Here is a 17,624-nt window from a genome sequence, read left to right as displayed (position 1 = left end):
TTTTTAGATTTTAAATTAAATGATACTTAAATTGAAAGAAATTATACCGTGTATGTTTATTACATTTACAGAATTCATGAACAACAAATAATTATGAGACCGATACGAATATTTAGGAACTATTTTAATTTGTTGGGATAATTATGTTCATATTGTAAACAAAGTTCTGTTGGTTTTGAAATATTGAAAATTCCATGAACTTGTACGTTGACAACAATCGTGCCTGGGCGAGAGACTTTATGAAGAGGGGTGACCATAAAATTTACGAACATTCGTCTCCCCCGAAAGACTGATGATTTACGCCATGTTCAATATCATTTAGTACGTCCATGTAACTATTTATCTGCCATAACAAAACACTCACATAAACGTAAGTTAAATCCAGGGAAATATATTTTTATTTATAAGATAGATAATATTTATTTAAAGTCAGATTCATGAGATAATAGTATCTTGGCACTGCAAACTGGTATCAGTCCACTTTCCAGACATATGTGCTATTTTATTGTCCGCATTTGTTGGTCTGTATCCATAGCAATATGCAAAGATGGCCACGTCATTGTCAACGAGATAATCAGCGTTTATTATGTTAGGAACTGGGCCGCATGATAACGCTAAAATTATACAATGGGGTAGAGAAAAAACATACTCTTTATCAATAGTTAACTGTTGTCTTTATCATTAAAAGTAAAGTTTGTCATTATTTTTGTGAGTTTGTTGAATTGACGTGCCAACATGTTTCTTGAAACGAGGTTTTGAAGAAAAGATATATATGAAATATTGAATAATAAAATGTATTTTAAAATGCAACTGGCAATATATAATTTGTCTTTGTTCCTACATGCATAAGTCTGGCGAAGTTGTAGGAGATGATTGATTATGCAAAGTGAAAACCCTAATTGAGAGATAATTAAGTGTTCCACCTTAGTCATAAACAATTCAATTCATGTTTTTTTCTGATTATCACAACTCTGTGTCGCTAAATGTTTACTGTGTCGTAGGAGGAAAATTTGAATCGTTACTGTGTCCGCATCTATGTTAAGACCGCCCATAGGAAATACAACTTAAAAAATGATATAAAGTTAATATTATTTTTATTTGCATGAGTTTTTATTTAATGGGAGTTCTAATATTGTATATGCATGTATGGGGTCTCTGGCAAGTTCGGCCAAAGTGACTTCACTTACATCAGCTGTTTGTCGAGTGACCCGTTTAAAATTGGACAAAAAATGTACGTTTACCTTCGCATCGGTGTTTCACATTTTATGTTGTTGTTTTCATATCCTATTCAAAAATGTAAAGGGTTAATCTACAAGAATTGTCAATTATAAGAACATGAGTATCGTGATTTTCTGTACAGAATATTTACATGACTGCAACAATTGTCGTCATAATGAAGTATATTATTATGAATGTGCAGTTTGGGTTTTTTTTAAAACAAATAACTGTTCATTTTCGCGTTATCAAACCACTGAAACCTATTTAGCTACTTTATGTCAATGAAATAACAAATGTGTAATTATTAAAGTTAAAAAAACAAAAACATATCAACTGTCACAGGAAAGTCATTTCCAAAAACATTGAGTTTAACACACATCCCCCCTCCCCAAAAGGAAAAAATAATGAAGTTCTCCTACTATAGCAGGTGAAGTTTGTTTTCTGCCACTCAGATAGTAAGCAGTTTATTGAGTTGTTTCCAGATTTCGGAAGAAAACCCTGACCACAGGAGTACAGAGCAACATTCTTAGAAACCATGACGTCAGCGTTAGGAATGGCGGGTGGATTAAGACAAGATTCTGAAAGGTATAATTATATACATGTAGTGAAATTACTATACTTAGCTGATATTTTTTTTAGATTAATACAGTATATTAATTTATTAACATGATGTACAGATTATGTATACCTTTCTGACTTACAATACTTTACGAATATGATTCGGTGCATATCATTAATACAAACTTTTGTTAAATATCTATAATATTTTAAATTCTAAACAAACGACAACATAAAAAAATTACATTTATGAAATACAATGTACTACTTGTAGAAAATGTATAAAGATATTGATCCTTACTTATACATTTAAAGTCAGTAGTTGGCCAGGTGCTGTTTGTGCACTCGATGATGTCACTTGTATTTGTCATAGCGAAATATCCCGTCAAGCAGTAATATTTTGCTCTATTGTCCTGCACAAGAACTGCTGCATTTTCAACAGCGGGAGGTGATGAGCAAACAACTTCATATTAAAAAAAACACACAAAGAGTTTATCATCTTAATTTATTGAAAATTATTTTTGAACTATTACATATTTTGTATATAAAATTAACAATATACCTTTACAGAACATTGACGTCATAGACCATGTGCCCCCTACACAGTTTATTATTACGTCATCAGAACTTTCCGTGTACCCAGTCTTACAAGCATACAATGCCTTGCTACCATTAGTTACTCCATCATATAGTTTAAATGCATTGTCAATATCGGGAGGGATTGGACAATCTAAAGTGTAACATTAATAACCAAATTTTAAATAAATACTGGTAGAAATGACGTCAAAGTATATATGTCAACGAAATGAACAAAGTATATGGTTGACAATGGTCTATATAATTTGTCTCTGTATTGTAATGGTCAATTAATAGGTTTGGTAAAATAATAAAAGAATAGAATTAAAAAAGTCAAACATTGCAAATGATTTAGCAATTAACCCTTACAATGTTGCGGAGAAGAATTTTACCTGTAGAAACGCATCTTGTCTTTGACCAATCAGGCGAGCATAATTCCGTAATATTACAAGGCGTGCCTACAAAGAATGAACTTGTGTATTATTTGACACTTACCTAGATGTAATTTTTCTTCTTACAATCTGTATGTAGTATCTATATCCAGTAACAGAAAGCTGAATCTTGATTGACAGGAAACTAAATTTTATGTCTAATGCATAAGATTTTTTTTTCTGCAGGGCGTGAAAAGTAAAGAATTTCACATGAAAAAAGTGTCAGGATTTGATTATTTATTTTATAATTCAATTCTTACCTGTTATGTCAATAGCTTTAACGATGACTTCTACAACGTCACTTTCTTGATAACTTTGCCCGTTACCCCACTGTCCACCCACGTAAACCAAATGTCCATTTGTATTTGTCCGGGATGGTCTCCAGAGCAGAACTTCTGTTTCACTGTATCCGTATATTATACCTCCATATGGGTCATTAGAGGTATCAATCATAGCGCTTCCACCAGCATGAAACATGAATCCCTCGTTGCTTGGCGATAATACTTTCATCTGATGGAATTAGGCGGGAAAGAAGTGTATAAAAACATGGAAAAAGGTATATGAGATATTTTAATTGTATTCTTTTTTACCTGTACTGACAATTTCAACTTATAAAGTTTTTTTAAAGATAAAATAAATACCCAAATGCGATTTTTAATAAAGAATTGTTTATCTATTTGCTTTACAATAAATTGATTTTATAGTATTCTATAAGAAACTCAAAATCGTTGTCATTTTGATGAAAAAATACAATATATTTTTTTTTCAATCCTAGAAAAAACTCAACATATTTGGGAAAGAATTTTAAAACGCTACTAAAAACCTATGTTAAACGTTAAAACCACCGTAAAGAATGAATAAGACCTGTTTAACATTGGACTATTTTTTAATGCCTTGCAATTCATACTTACATGAACAGAAACTAATGTGGAATCTAGATTATACACCGAATCCAGGCTCACTCGCTCGACAGAGTTTATGTCGTTCTTATCCATTGTAAATTGTGTTGAGAAATGTTTATTACAGGAGTCCAGTATCCAGGCCTGGATGTACATACTAGCAATATCGCCCCTGAAGCTTTCTGTTCCCCAACCATCTACTGCACAGGCCACATAATCTGGAGAATGTAAAATCTACACTACCCCAGAATGCTTCAATGTAAGATTTAGCTTTTAAAGGGCAATGACTCTTAAGGAGAAGAAATTTTTCTTTTATATTTCAATTTAAACTTAGATTCCCTATTGTGACCCCTTGCTCTCCCGGAAGTCACTATATGAATAATTTTTAATCTACACTACCCAAGAAACATATGTTTCAGCATTTCTGGCCAAGTAGATCTTTCAAAGATTTTTCAATCATTTGATTTCATTTCAATTACATTTCAATCTTAAACTTAGAATACTTATTGTTGCCCTGCCCTACCCCCGTGGGTCATGATTTGAACAATTTAGAACCCAACCTGACACCAAAACAGTCCCAGAAAGAAGTTCCCTAGAGTGCTTTGGGACCGCTCTGGGACTGCTGTGGGACCCATATGGGACTGCTCTAGAAAGAAATGTTTTAATAAGTAAATATTAGTCAGTAGAAATAAACTACAGGTTTATGATAAAATAATATCTTCATGTAGCCTATTATATTATTTAATGTAAAATTACATGTATGTACTGAAAATCTGCATTGGCACAATTTTAAAAAATCATTACAGTAAGATTTCTTTTGATTAAAAAAGCTACACATTTTACAAATACCACGCTAAAAAAGAGTATTCCATTCAACCCTCAACTAAAAGAATTTATTGAATGACTATGAAATAAAATTAATATGCTACAATTCTCCCGTAACATAACTAATGTGAACAATCATTGAGGAATTTATTAATGAATTAGTTTTAACTTTATAAACAAGATATTTAAAAAGTACACTAATTTTACAAATAAACAGTTGAAATACCTGGAATTGTGATTTATTGTGGTATATAGAACGAAAATTTTGTTATAATTACGATTGCTTGATCTATCCTAGTTAATTGGTTTATAAAAAAATATTTTTTAGACACGTATAAAATTACTTATCAAAACGGACTTGTTTCAATACATCTAGCCAAGACGCCGCCCGTGTATAAAATACATTTTGATACATATTATTTATCATTTAAAATAATGCACTCTGAGGAGTAAATTAAACAGAAAACGAGAAACCATATTTAATATTAAAAAATCCTTTTCTTTATACTTTTACACGAAGAATGTTAAAAACTTTTCTCAGACTGGAAAACTTGTAACTATTTCATTGTGAAGCAGTATTAGTCAGGTATATAACGTCACTGATACATCAATGGATTCAACCTGAATAATGGAGCCAATTTTTAAATAAATATTACGTTTGAAGGCGAAAATGAGTTCTCTTTTTTAAAAAAGTAGTTATTTTTTGTTTAATAATTTTTTTTATTGTATCGATTCTAAATATTTCACTAGGAGTTTAAAGGTGTTTTGCAGATTTACCGATGCCACGGGAGATAACTCTTGCATCGCTAAATTTCATTAAAACATCCATATATTATGCCTGAAAACTACAATCAAAAGTGCTTTTCCAACCGATTTTATTTTTTAAACAAAAAGATTAAATATTTCTAGATTTAGTTTGGTGTGAATTAAAGTCCTGTTAAAAAATGTATTAGAAATTATAGTTCTTTGTTTCTAACCTACATTCAATGGTTTATATAAGGGAATTCAAAAACACACAACACAAGGGTATTTTACTAAATAAGCTATCTTCAAACAAATCTTTAATTACATTGTTCCTTTTGGACGACATTGATATTGTTTTAAATAAAATATCAAATATTCCTCACATTCGATACTGCCTGGTTTTTCAGTGGACTGCCTCTATAAATCTTTGTTTGAGAATTGTACTGATTTTACTGGATATTTAGTGAATTAGTTAATGATTTATTGTTCATCTTTAAGTTCTCTTTTTCTTAAATTCCTTGTGCCACTGGACAACCAGTAACTTAGTGCATTTTCCACAGCCAACGTCATTAATATACCCTTTAAGATATTGGAAAATTTCACCACATTCCAATTACCAATAAGGTCACTCGAGCTTTCTGAAAATGAATAGTTGTGAAACCCGGGGGAGACTTATAGAAGCATTTCAGCCTAATGTCCGATTCGAATACGTAATTCTACATTATTCTACCCTTTTCTCTATTTTTTCAGTGTAATTCATACATGTCCGTGGCTACTGGGACTGCTCTCTAGGACCTCTTGGACAGCTTAGAGCTCCCTGGGACCGCTGTGGGACAGCTATAGCAGTCCCCGGGACCGCTCTGGAACTACTTTGTTTCAGTTTGGGTCCGGTCGGTACTGTACACTACCCAGCTTTTCGGGTCCAGTGGTTCACTAGAAGAAGATTTAAAAGTTTCTCATATATTTCAATGTTAAACTTTGACTCCTTAATGTGATCCTAACCTACTCCCGAGGGCCATGATTTGAACAATTTAGAATTTACACTACCCAAAGATGTTTCAATATAAGTTTCAGCTTTTTGGCCAAATAATTCTTGAGATGAAGATTTTTAAAAAAAATTTACCTAAATATTGCAATATAAAAATTAAATCCCCTATAGTGGCTCCGCCCTACCCCAGGGGGTCATGAATTTGATAATTTAGAATTAACACTACCTCAAGATGTTTGTACCAAGTTTGGTAAAAATTGGCCCATTGGTTCTTGAAAAGAAGTTGAAACTGTGAAAACTGTACGGACGGACAACTAGACAGACGGACGGACAAGGAATGATCAGAAAAGCCAACTTGTGCTTTCCCCTCAGGTGAGCTAAAAAAAATAATATCTCGAAACAAGTAACAAACTTAAAAAAAAATAATAAAATGTATGATCAATATTTTTTTTATTTTTTATTAGATCTAATAATTATTGTGATAGAGTGATAACAATGTTCACAAAAAACCTTACCAGACATAGACCAAAGACGAATTTCTTGGTCATTAAATGCAAAAACATTCCCACAGACAGTTTCATAAGTACCAATAATTTGTGAATTGAATGTCACACCTACAATAAAATATACCATAACCATCTTAAATGAATCGTCTTGGTTCTATAATGTAAAATACAAAAAAATTACGAACTGAGGAAAATTAGGCGCGGAATTATTTAATTCGTGTGAGTTCAATGATCGTGATTGAACAAAATTTCGTTGGTTCTTTGAAACTCAAAAATGTTTGTGGGTAGGTTCATGTATATAAAGAAGTTTTTTAAGTTAATAAATATGTAGTAAAAATAGTTGTTCATGGGGATGTGAAATTGTGGTTTAAGGTGGACCATGAAATCGACGATAATTGGCCTCCACGTACATCGATGATTCTACAGAAAGTATGAAGTTACAATTTGGTCAGACTTACCTGCTGCCTCGGACACATAGCCATCGGTCATCTTTAACTGAACAACAACAAAATCGGGGTTTCTACCAAGTCCGTGAGTTATAGTTTTATAACTGTCCCCTGGTTAGAAAAGAATTTCGTTAGTTCAAGTCTTGATTTTTAACATTCCAACTGATGATTATAACGGAAATCAGAAACGTGTAAAAGAAATTTTGACCCAAAAATACTTGATTAAATCATATAAAACTCTACCAAAACGTAATAATCATTTCAAATTCAGAGTAATAATGGGTTCGACTCGAGAAATATGAGAGATTCTATCAGAAACTTGGGATATATTTTCTTCCCTGTAGATTGTGCACAACCAGCTTAGGTCCTTTGCTTTGGGATCTGAGAAGCGCGGAACAACAAGCGATACTCAAAAATGTCTTATTTTATACACGTACATAATATATTCTTAGTGTTTAAAAAAAAAATTATAAATAAAACTTTTTTTTACTTTATTTCCGAAGTATTGTTTAAATTTCGTATAAATGCTTATATATAATTCATGAAAAATTATAAACAAATTTTATGTCTTAGCATAAACTTATCTACTCAACAAAAAAAAAAGAAACGCATAATTTTAACTCATCAAAGAAATTTTGAAAAAGTATATGAAACAACTTTTTTATCATTAAATATATGTGACCTATTTCAAGTACACCATGGGCTTTTAAATCCCAATTGTTGAATTATTTCCCTTGATTAGTAATGTTAATCAAAATAGTGTTTTGCTTGATTTTTTATGAATCAGGCGTCTATTTTCAATGAAATTGTTGATTTAGAGAAACAATAAACACTCATATTAAACACAAATTGTTCGTAAGAGACTGGGAGTAGCTGGTATTCGTGCACGACGTCCGCACATTGGAAATCCACTAGCACTGAGAGGTTGCAAAGGACATATGGATTGGTAAAGACGTATACCTCTAGAATATATAGGCGATGACAATGACATCAACTTAAGGTAGGTCGCGGGTTTGCTTTTGTCATCAATTTTGGTACACAATTTTGACGATTCGAGCGGTTGTTTTGTGCACATTTGATTATGACGTCAGTTACGTCACAAAGGCAACGTCACGTTGTTTCCCGTTTAATTCTCTGCAAATGACTTCTCGTCTGTACGAATTTAAAAGTAGATTTAAAACAAAGTGCATGCTTTTGTACGTAAACCTCGTACATATTTTTTAATAATTAAATTTCAGTCTGAATTCTGGTGTGATTATATGTAATGTCTTAGGACTAATTAAGAGCCATTCTCTGTAATGACTTGAAATTTTATATAGGAGCTGTGGCACGCATAGTCTCAGAATTTCTCCAAACTCTCTATGATAAATGTCATTGATACCCCAAACTGAAATCAGGCGAAAATTGGTTGCTATGTTTGATAGTTACCATGGCAACATGTCTTTAAGTTCGAAAAATGGCATTTTTTAACATGTTTAGAGCCCAATAGTTAACATTTGCGGCAAAGCAAACAATTGGCAATGACTGTTTCCAAAAGTTGAAGGTCAGATGTCTCAAATGCCTGATAAACATGTTTGGTAAATCAACTATTACAAACGTTACTATGGTAACAAAGTATTCAAAAGTAAAAAAAATATTCATTGAATTTTATAAAGTCATACACGTAAAAATAAAAGGCAATGATAGGATGAAATGCGACCAAATAATAGAATAAAAGAGCCTTGAAACATATAACAAGAACAAAATATGATATTTCATTTTGGTTGCCAATGGTTGCCAAGGTTTTTATACCACAGAGAGCCTTCAAAGTAACACTCTGTATGTTTAAATCTGATCCTATCTTTTAAAAAAGCACATTTCCTCATAACTTATGATCAATTTTTAAAGATGTTGGTGTGCTCCTAGTTTTCCCATTTGAAAAAATTCAGATTAGATTCTTTAAATAGAGCGTTGCTATGGAAATAAGCAGAAAATGTATGCTTAAAAACCTGAAAAATATTTTCTTTCCTTGGATACGTACCCTTAAATGTAGATTCCCAAAACTTTTATGATTGATATCTATTAACAGCTTACCTGACTTTTAATTTTGACTATCATCCAATCTCTAAGTGGATGCAAGATGTTGGCACACAGGGTTTAATATTGATATAAAGTTAACAAAATCGAACATTTTTCCTTCTTGGTAACCATAGCAACAGTGTTGTTTTCTTCATCAAATTTTATCAATATATGATATGCAACTTCAGTTCTAACAAATAAGTACTATTCAAGCTGAGTCCTTTAATTTGTTTCTTGATTATATGGCAATTTAATTCTTAATGCAGCGAAAAATAATTCACTTTTAAGCACTGGTACTTTGTTTCCATGGTAACACTGTAAAGTAGCAATTATACCCAATTTTCTTATGGTTTTGGTGTTGCAAGGTCCTAAGGATGCATATTTGCCAGTCTTGAATTTTCATGTTTTTCCTCAAGACAGTAGCATTAACCCAATCTTAGTTACTGGTTTTACATGGTTACACTGTGTTACCATGGCAACCATAAAAGTTATTTATAGAATAATATTGCTTATACTTATATACTTAAGGTCAAACATTTTCATTGTCTTTCTTAAGTCGTTGATTGAGTTTAAGCATGTAACACCTACCATTAGTGAATACGGAGTGTTTTTCAGCATATTTCAGCATTTTAAATGTATTCCAAATGTACCCTTGGTTACCATTTATTTAGAGATATATTCTAAACAGTTTCTTTACAGTATAAGTGACATCAAGGTGTCATGTTTTTGTGAGAATGGTTTGTTTGCTTTTTTTAGTTTTTATTAAGCCACAGTCAAGATTTAAAGCGGCTGAAAATATTGATTTTTCAAACTTTTCCGGCTGTTGCCATAGCAACCAAGACACTTAGCAACAAAATTTTGTTTGATATTTGTTTCTGCTGTCAAGTACTAAGCATGGGTGAAGTTTCATCAAAATCGGTGACCATGCGTGGCAACGAAGTTTAAGTGGTTACAGAGAATTGCTATTAAATACAATACCAAATGAAAGCAATAAATCATATTTGAAGTGTAACTAAACTGCTAAGAGTCAATCAAAATAAATCAGCGTAAAAGTTACGGCTTGCAGATAGAAAGTTAGATCATGAATAAAAAAAATTGCTTTGCGGTGGGATTGTATTGCACACGTTATTTGAAACTCAGGGGAACTTGACTTATACTTTTCGTATACTTTTCAGGATGGAAATTAATCCTCATCACTAAAAACAAGTTATATTTAATTACAAGTATTTTCTTGGTTTTTTTTAAATTATCTTTAGCAATATTGCTTGGTTGTTATGTATTTAAATCTCGTGCATTCGCCTTGTTTTGCTTGCTAATAAATTGTGAATTGCATTTAAAAATCAAATTTATTCAAACACCTGGATTTTAATACTTACAAAACACTGTAAACAATTTACAAGTATAATGTTTTTCTAATATTTTTTACGACAAAAGCTCAATGTATAAAAGCTAAATGCAAGTGTTTCACATTTTGCGTATTGAAATCAGAAAATTCGAAATAAAAAAAATGCTTGAAATTTAGAGCCATATATTAAAGCTTGCGACTAATATAGAAAGAACATTGCAGGTACCTCCCCCCTCCCCCCTACCCACTCATTCTAGAGATTTTATTCCTACCGTTTTCAAATAAAGTGATCGAATTTTTGTTTTATGCCCGAAATCCTATTGACCATGCATTTTCTAAAAATACAGGTACTAATATTTTTCACTCGCGGTGAACATTGTCGCTGCATGTTAATGTCGGTGCACGAGAGGCTTATTTATACCGTTCATTCTGACTTTGTGATCAGAATATGAATTTCACAAAACTAGTGAAAATAAGTTGCTGGTCATCCTAATATGTCTCCGTAATAAATTAATTGATGAATAAAATTAAAGTGTGTATCGATATCACCTTTTAATTCTTGCATATTCTATAGGTCAATATATTTATACTCCTAATGTAAACGTGACTACGTTCAACAAATGACGTTGTAGATATTACTTACGCCATAAACGCCAAATTTTAGCATTTTAAAAGAAAACTTTGAAATTATTTAGCAAAAAATCTAGCGAGAAGACATATTGATTTTTTTATATTAATGGTTTTGATTTTACCTCAATTTGACATTTTGAAATTCCTGAATAATTCGTCTACGTCTTTAAAAAGTTATCCAACCTTTTTAAAAGAAACTATTTTCACAAAATTGGCTTAAAAACGTCATTTTCCCATACATTTCAATGGTAAAGGCGTCAAAAAGTATTTAAAACTATACCGCGTTTACAGTTCTATAACATTAAAACTACTTAGGCAAATTTAATAAAAAATGCAGATGATACGCTTTAAATTCTAAGGAACATTTTATCAAATTTTCAGGATATGTTTTCTCGTAAGAATTTTTATGCAGTAAACCCGCGAATTATTTCCCTTGATTAGTAATGTTAATCAAAATAGTGTTTTGCTTGATTTTTTATGAATCAGGCGTCTATTTTCAATGAAATTGTTGATTTAGAGACACAATAAACACTCATATTAAACACAAATAGTTCGTTAGAGACTGGGAGTAGCTGGTATTCGTGCACGACGTCCGCAAATTGGAAATCCACTAGCACTGAGAGGTTGCAAAGGACATATGGATTGGTAAAGACGTATACCTCTAGAATATATAGGCGATGACAATGACATCAACTTAACTTGTGAATTTGGAACATAGGACTTATTTGATTTTTAACACTTGTAACACTCTCTAAAATCATTTTTAAAAATTAAGGTTTAAACTGAAAACTTAGATTATCATTTTTAATCTAGATATGCTTTTTTTTGTTGAGTATATAATGCTTAGTAGAATACTAATATGTTGATAAGATATATATATATATATATATATATATATATATATATATATATATATATATATATATATATATATTATTATTATTATTATTATAACAGTAACTTGATCCGAAGGGTCGTATCACGTCGAGTTGACAGGCGCGGATCATCAGATATAACGAGACGCGAAGCGTCGAGTTTGATCTGATGATCCACGCCTGTCAACGAAACGTGATGCAGCTCTTCGGATCAAGTTACTGTTATAATGATAAATTTATTATATACCCCCTCATAACTAGCAAAGTATAGCAAAAGAAAACTTCAGAAATCAACTGCATGACATTTATCCATAAAACAAAGCATAATAACAAGGGACTTTTTAACGCGCAAGAAAAATAACGTCATATTTCTGCGCACTACGTCATCAGTTTCAGAGAGTGGTGATATTGTTTCAGAAAACAACATGTTGGTGATCCGGAAAATCAGATCACGACGTCACGTGATAGCGTAAATTCAACAGTAAAATTGGGTGATACACATTAGGTATATAATAAATATATATATCTGCTTATGTTTTCAAATCAAAAACAACTGTCCCCAGAATATAATGTGCAACACAATGAAAGATTGTATAAATGAAATATTTAGATACTGAAATCTACTTAATAAATTAAGATATAACTTAGAAATGTGTCATTTTGTTAAAGGTTTTTTATATCAAAAAATTTAAGCGTATTTGTTTATCTATGGGCAGACTATTAAAATACAGAAATACACAATGAGAGTTAATGAAAAAAAGATTAACTTTTAATTTTTCTTTTCATGTAACTTATAATCAATAATAATGATGACAGAGTCGATGTTTTCATTTTAAGATTTAATAAAATAAAAAAAATATTGTCAATCCTTCGTCTTTTCTTATACAAAAACTAAAAAAAGATTCTTTATGTTGAAATACTCCGTATTGCGATGAAATTGTTGTTACAATTTATAGTTTTCATGATTTTTACACAATGTTCTGTTTTGTTATGTCATCTTATCTAGCTTCGAAATACAAAGATCAATATGGGTCTGCAAATGCACCCTTTCGAATGATAAAAACACATTCAATATGCTCAAAAGAAAGTATGGATGAACATTAAACTTTAGGTGAGTTTTGTCGCATGTACTTCTGATCGCGATTTGTTCATATATTATGCATATGAAAAGTATTTTCTGCATCTTTCATGTTTTAAATGACAGTCATGCGGATGGGTTTAATGCATTTCTCTGGAGCATTTAACGGTTATTTGATAAATTCATCGTTATTCTTTCCGTTTATTCTTTTCTTTTATGAGATCGATCTTTTTGGTTTTGTTTTTGTTTGAATAATCAATGAATCGAGTCTCATTATCAAGATTTATATATCATATAATTATCCTTTAAGGTTGAACCTATGTCGGAAAAGTCTTGGTCACAAGATTTTAAACTTCTCAAAAATGATAAATTAACACTTGCTTATCAATCACTTAAAAACACATGACATGTTTCCTTATTATTAAATGTAGTGCAGCCTGTGAAACTTGGAATGGAAATTACATACTGCGACTGCATATTGTCAGTCATTTTTAGGGGTACTTGTCATAAACAGAATACGAAAAAATAAAAAAAAACTTCTTTAAACATTGTCGTTTACGGACTTTATTGACTGAGCAGTATTAAGCAATATTTCTCAATAATAAATTCTTTTTTATTCAATTGACATAAAAGATAAATCCACGTTGAATAAAATAAAGGCAAATGAAGTCTATTTTTATTAATCAATTTCCTACACTAAATTTGTAATTTTTTTCAGAAGTATTTGTCAGAAAGTTTCCAATCTTTAATATGATGATGAACATATCCAAATGATTATAAAAAGTGATTAAAATATTTACCTTTCAACACAAACTAACGAGACATAGGTTATTTACCAATTCTACTTTTCTTGACATTTTTGCACTTACACAGGATTTAATCATTAAATGACTGTTTGGGGGAAACTTTCAGATTTACGATGCGAAAAATTGTCACAAAATAGTGTTTTTCTGTTTAAAAGATCATAAAGATAGACAATTTGTAAACAAACACCAATCATTAAAAATATACATGAATAATTCCTATCTACTTATGAAAAAGAATGCACATCATTTCATGATAGACATCACAACATTTACAGACATTCTTCGACACATTTTTGACTAAAATACATTTCATCAAGAAAATATTCTATTTAGTTGTCAACTAAAGATTTCTTAGGTTTTTTGAATTCCCTCAAAATAGTTGCATTCTATTCACATTATCACTATAAGTTGTATAATTTCAATACATGACACATGAAATAGTTTTGGATTTGTTCAATTTAAGTCAATGTCTAGTAAATAAAAGGCGCCTTCAAGTTTCTCCAATTTAAGAATTGTATTAAGTCATTTAGCTTTAGAAACAAAAATATATAAATTGAATATAGGTACATATTAAGAATATTTTGGCGTGATTTTAAATTGTATTCCATGAATTTCTAATTGCTTTATGTCTACAATATTTATTGAAGCTGTAAAGTACGAGAAAAGTCATATTATATTAATTATGACATCATAATGGATCTAGCACAGACTTACCACATGATGTCATACGACGTAGGTTCTTAAGAAAATATTCTTTATCATACAAGTTTATTTGGAGCATTTTAAAGTCTTATTTAGTTTCATGAAATTTATTTTTTGACTTTCTATTTGTTTTCTCTAAGCTTTTACAAATAAAAAAAATTATTTGTTTACATCAATGTAATCATGAAAAACGTACATGTAGGAATATTTCATAACTATTTAGTTTAGATCATTCACAGCCAAAATCATGGAACTCTGCTTCACAACGGTTCCAATGCTTTTAAGTTTTGATAAACGAACACACAGAGTGTTTGTATACCTTTTAGGTAGTTTGAGATTAAAGTTCCTAGAATATAAAGAACTGTCATATTAGAAAGGTGATAGTGAGAAACAGTTCGGTTGAACGGCGTCGCCGTATAATTTTATTTTTCACTAGAGAGAGATAGAAAGGGAGTGAGATAAAGAGAGATAGGCAAGAAACAACTGTATCAGCTAGATAATTTTGAAACAGCATTGCAATATGTCTATTAATTTAACCGTTACTATTCATATTTGTCGATTTTCTGATTTTTATCAGAAATGACATGGAGCATGATAAATGAAGATTTTTGTTGTTCTGAAGATAGACCTTGTTTTGTATTAATACTTCACAATCTAAAAGGTTTGATACATGATTTAGATATTAAATTTCACTATCATAATGGTACTTTATTCATTTTACGTACTATAGAGTTCAATATAGAAGAGATAAATCTTCGCATGTATTGAATGTTTGGATTTATACGATACTGACACGCTCCTGCTGAAATTCCATCTCTCTACAACTTTACATTAGTATCCTCTTTCTAGAAAAAATATTGCTTAAAAACGCGCGAGCGATTTTCTTTTTCTAAGTTGGGTTGAGGATATAAATAGATGATTAAAAATAAATGAAATTGGATTGTACTGGTACATTGTAAATTATTTCATTATTGAATGAATATTTTGAATACCTGTTGATAGATATAGGACATAAATGTAAATGCTGTTTACTCTGGTAGCGATTGACAATTTCAATTAACTAATACATCATGTATAATGAAACTATTTCTTTAACAATGAAACATATGGAGATAACGAACAGTATTCAAGCTCAAAAGTCCATAAAACAATACAAAATAGGAGCAGAGCAAACGTGGACCTCCAAAACATCAGAGGTGGGATCAGGTGTCATGGAGGACTGAGCATCCCCTGTTGACCGGTCACAACCGCTGTTAGCGCCTTGTCATGATCGGAAAATGAATTATGAATGATTTTAATACGTCTTTGCTGATTTGTTGACTGCCGTTTACTATTGGAGACAATGCGACTATAATATCAAAATTTTATGTCATTTATTAAGTTCCTGTGTAATAAGCAAAATAAAACAGAAAATGATTAGAGATAACTCTAAAACATTATAATAAAATTGGACACTTGGACAATTCAACCGCATTCATATTATTATACATTCTCGTGAAGGGCGCGTCAATATGAAATGGAAAGATGATCACAACACAGTTGTTTTGATTGTAGACTTAATAGATATATATATATATATCTTTTTAAAATCTAAATTGGCTTTGATGCATATAATTATATGACCTAAATAATATTAAAGTAACGTTACTACCTGCTTAAGTGTGACAAAACTTTGGAATTCTGAATAGCTAAGTTTATTTTTATTGGGTTTCTTTTAATGCTCCGTGTGCTTGATCACTGCATAGGGCTGCTGGCGGGTGCGACCTATAAAAAGGGGATGCTTCCTCCTATCAGACGCCCGATCCCATCTCTGGAATTTACAGGGGTCTGTGTCACTGTCTTGTTCACATATGTGACGCGCCAAGCAAAAACCTCCCTTAACGATGAATTTTGACATTTTCAGTTTTTTATTGATTCTTGTAGAGTTTTTCTTTCTCTTTCATTTGATGTATAACATGATATATATTTCTGTGTATAAATGTATAAAATATCGCACGACAAACTTGGAATATTTACTTTGACGTACATTGTACGCGTGCGTAACTTCATGAATTTTCATAACGTAAAATCGTAAAATAACGTGAAGCTAAATAATAATTTGATGATATATATTTTCAAAATTTGATTTGATTCCCTTAAAAATATCAATAATTAAGATTTTTAATCGTAATGATAAATATAAACATTGTAAACTATACCTTTGAAAAATGAAAAGAGTGGGGTGGGGGGGGGGGGGGGGGGGGTACCGATATGATTGATAAGGGTAAACGAACAAAACTTTACTCGAATCAAAAATCTTCTCTTCTTCTAAAAGCTATTACAATTTAAGTCTTTTTTAATGCAAGAAAATGGCAGACAACAGTAAAAAAAAATAAGCAAAATTTAGATTTCATCTCATTTGTAGAGCACTGGACTGGTAAGCCAGAGGCCTCGGGTTCAACCCCAATTAAGCAGAGGCACTTAATTGTCTCTTTTACACTATCAAAGTAGTTATCTTTGTCATAGTTTACGTTTTAAATACCTGAATTTTATAGAGTGCGACAGGTTTTTTTTTTTTCATCTAAAGGATACCACATTTTTTTTTTACCACGTTCACTATATGTATTTACATGTTTTAGTTTCGAATGTTTCACTACGGGAAAAAAATATGCATCATATCTGAAGACTTTTTGGCTAATTGATAAGATATTCCGCTTCCAGGAATAAATTGTATTTGTCTCTTGTAGTAGAGTTCGATCATTTTCTTCTTTGGATGTCGTTATGAAATCGGTCTATAATTCACATGAGGAACTTGTAATCCTTTTGCATATCTCAATAAATGCGTGTTCAAATCAAAAACAATTAAGATTTGGTCATCAAATTTTAAAGTGTTAAATTAAAGTTTAAACCATTATTACATGTACTTGTAAATCTTTAAACATTTGATTAATTTTTCATGG

The 17,624-nt window shown here is 31.0% G+C and overlaps 1 protein-coding gene across 1 annotated transcript; it reads right to left on the bottom strand.

Moving 5' to 3' along the window:
* Positions 1-1,975: 1,975 nt before the first annotated feature.
* Positions 1,976-6,827, bottom strand: LOC134248729 (uncharacterized). Its single transcript, XM_062731127.1, has 7 exons — positions 6,755-6,827; positions 3,695-3,900; positions 3,044-3,293; positions 2,745-2,810; positions 2,339-2,506; positions 2,078-2,239; positions 1,976-1,992 (listed from the first exon to the last, which is right to left on the bottom strand). Exons 1-7 carry the CDS (start codon positions 6,759-6,761, stop codon positions 1,976-1,978), a joined length of 876 nt encoding a protein of 291 aa, XP_062587111.1. The 5' UTR covers positions 6,762-6,827.
* Between the last annotated feature and the right edge of the window lie 10,797 nt (positions 6,828-17,624).

The sequence above is a fragment of the Saccostrea cucullata genome, unplaced genomic scaffold, assembly GCF_032062105.1.
Source record: "Saccostrea cucullata isolate Sc308-1 unplaced genomic scaffold, CSIRO_AGI_Scuc_v1 ctg6262, whole genome shotgun sequence".
Lineage (NCBI taxonomy): Eukaryota > Metazoa > Mollusca > Bivalvia > Ostreida > Ostreidae > Saccostrea > Saccostrea cuccullata.
This window is presented reverse-complemented; position numbering and strand designations above follow the sequence as displayed.

What these genes read in the sequence shown, in the direction of transcription:
- LOC134248729 (XM_062731127.1), bottom strand. An exon ending in CCACATTAGTTTCTGTTCAT is followed by an intron (nt 3,294 to 3,694) that starts GTAAGTATGAAT and finishes TAATTCCATCAG; the next exon opens with ATGAAAGTATTATCGCCAAG. An exon ending in GACAAGATGCGTTTCTACAG is followed by an intron (nt 2,507 to 2,744) that starts GTAAAATTCTTC and finishes GTTACACTTTAG; the next exon opens with ATTGTCCAATCCCTCCCGAT.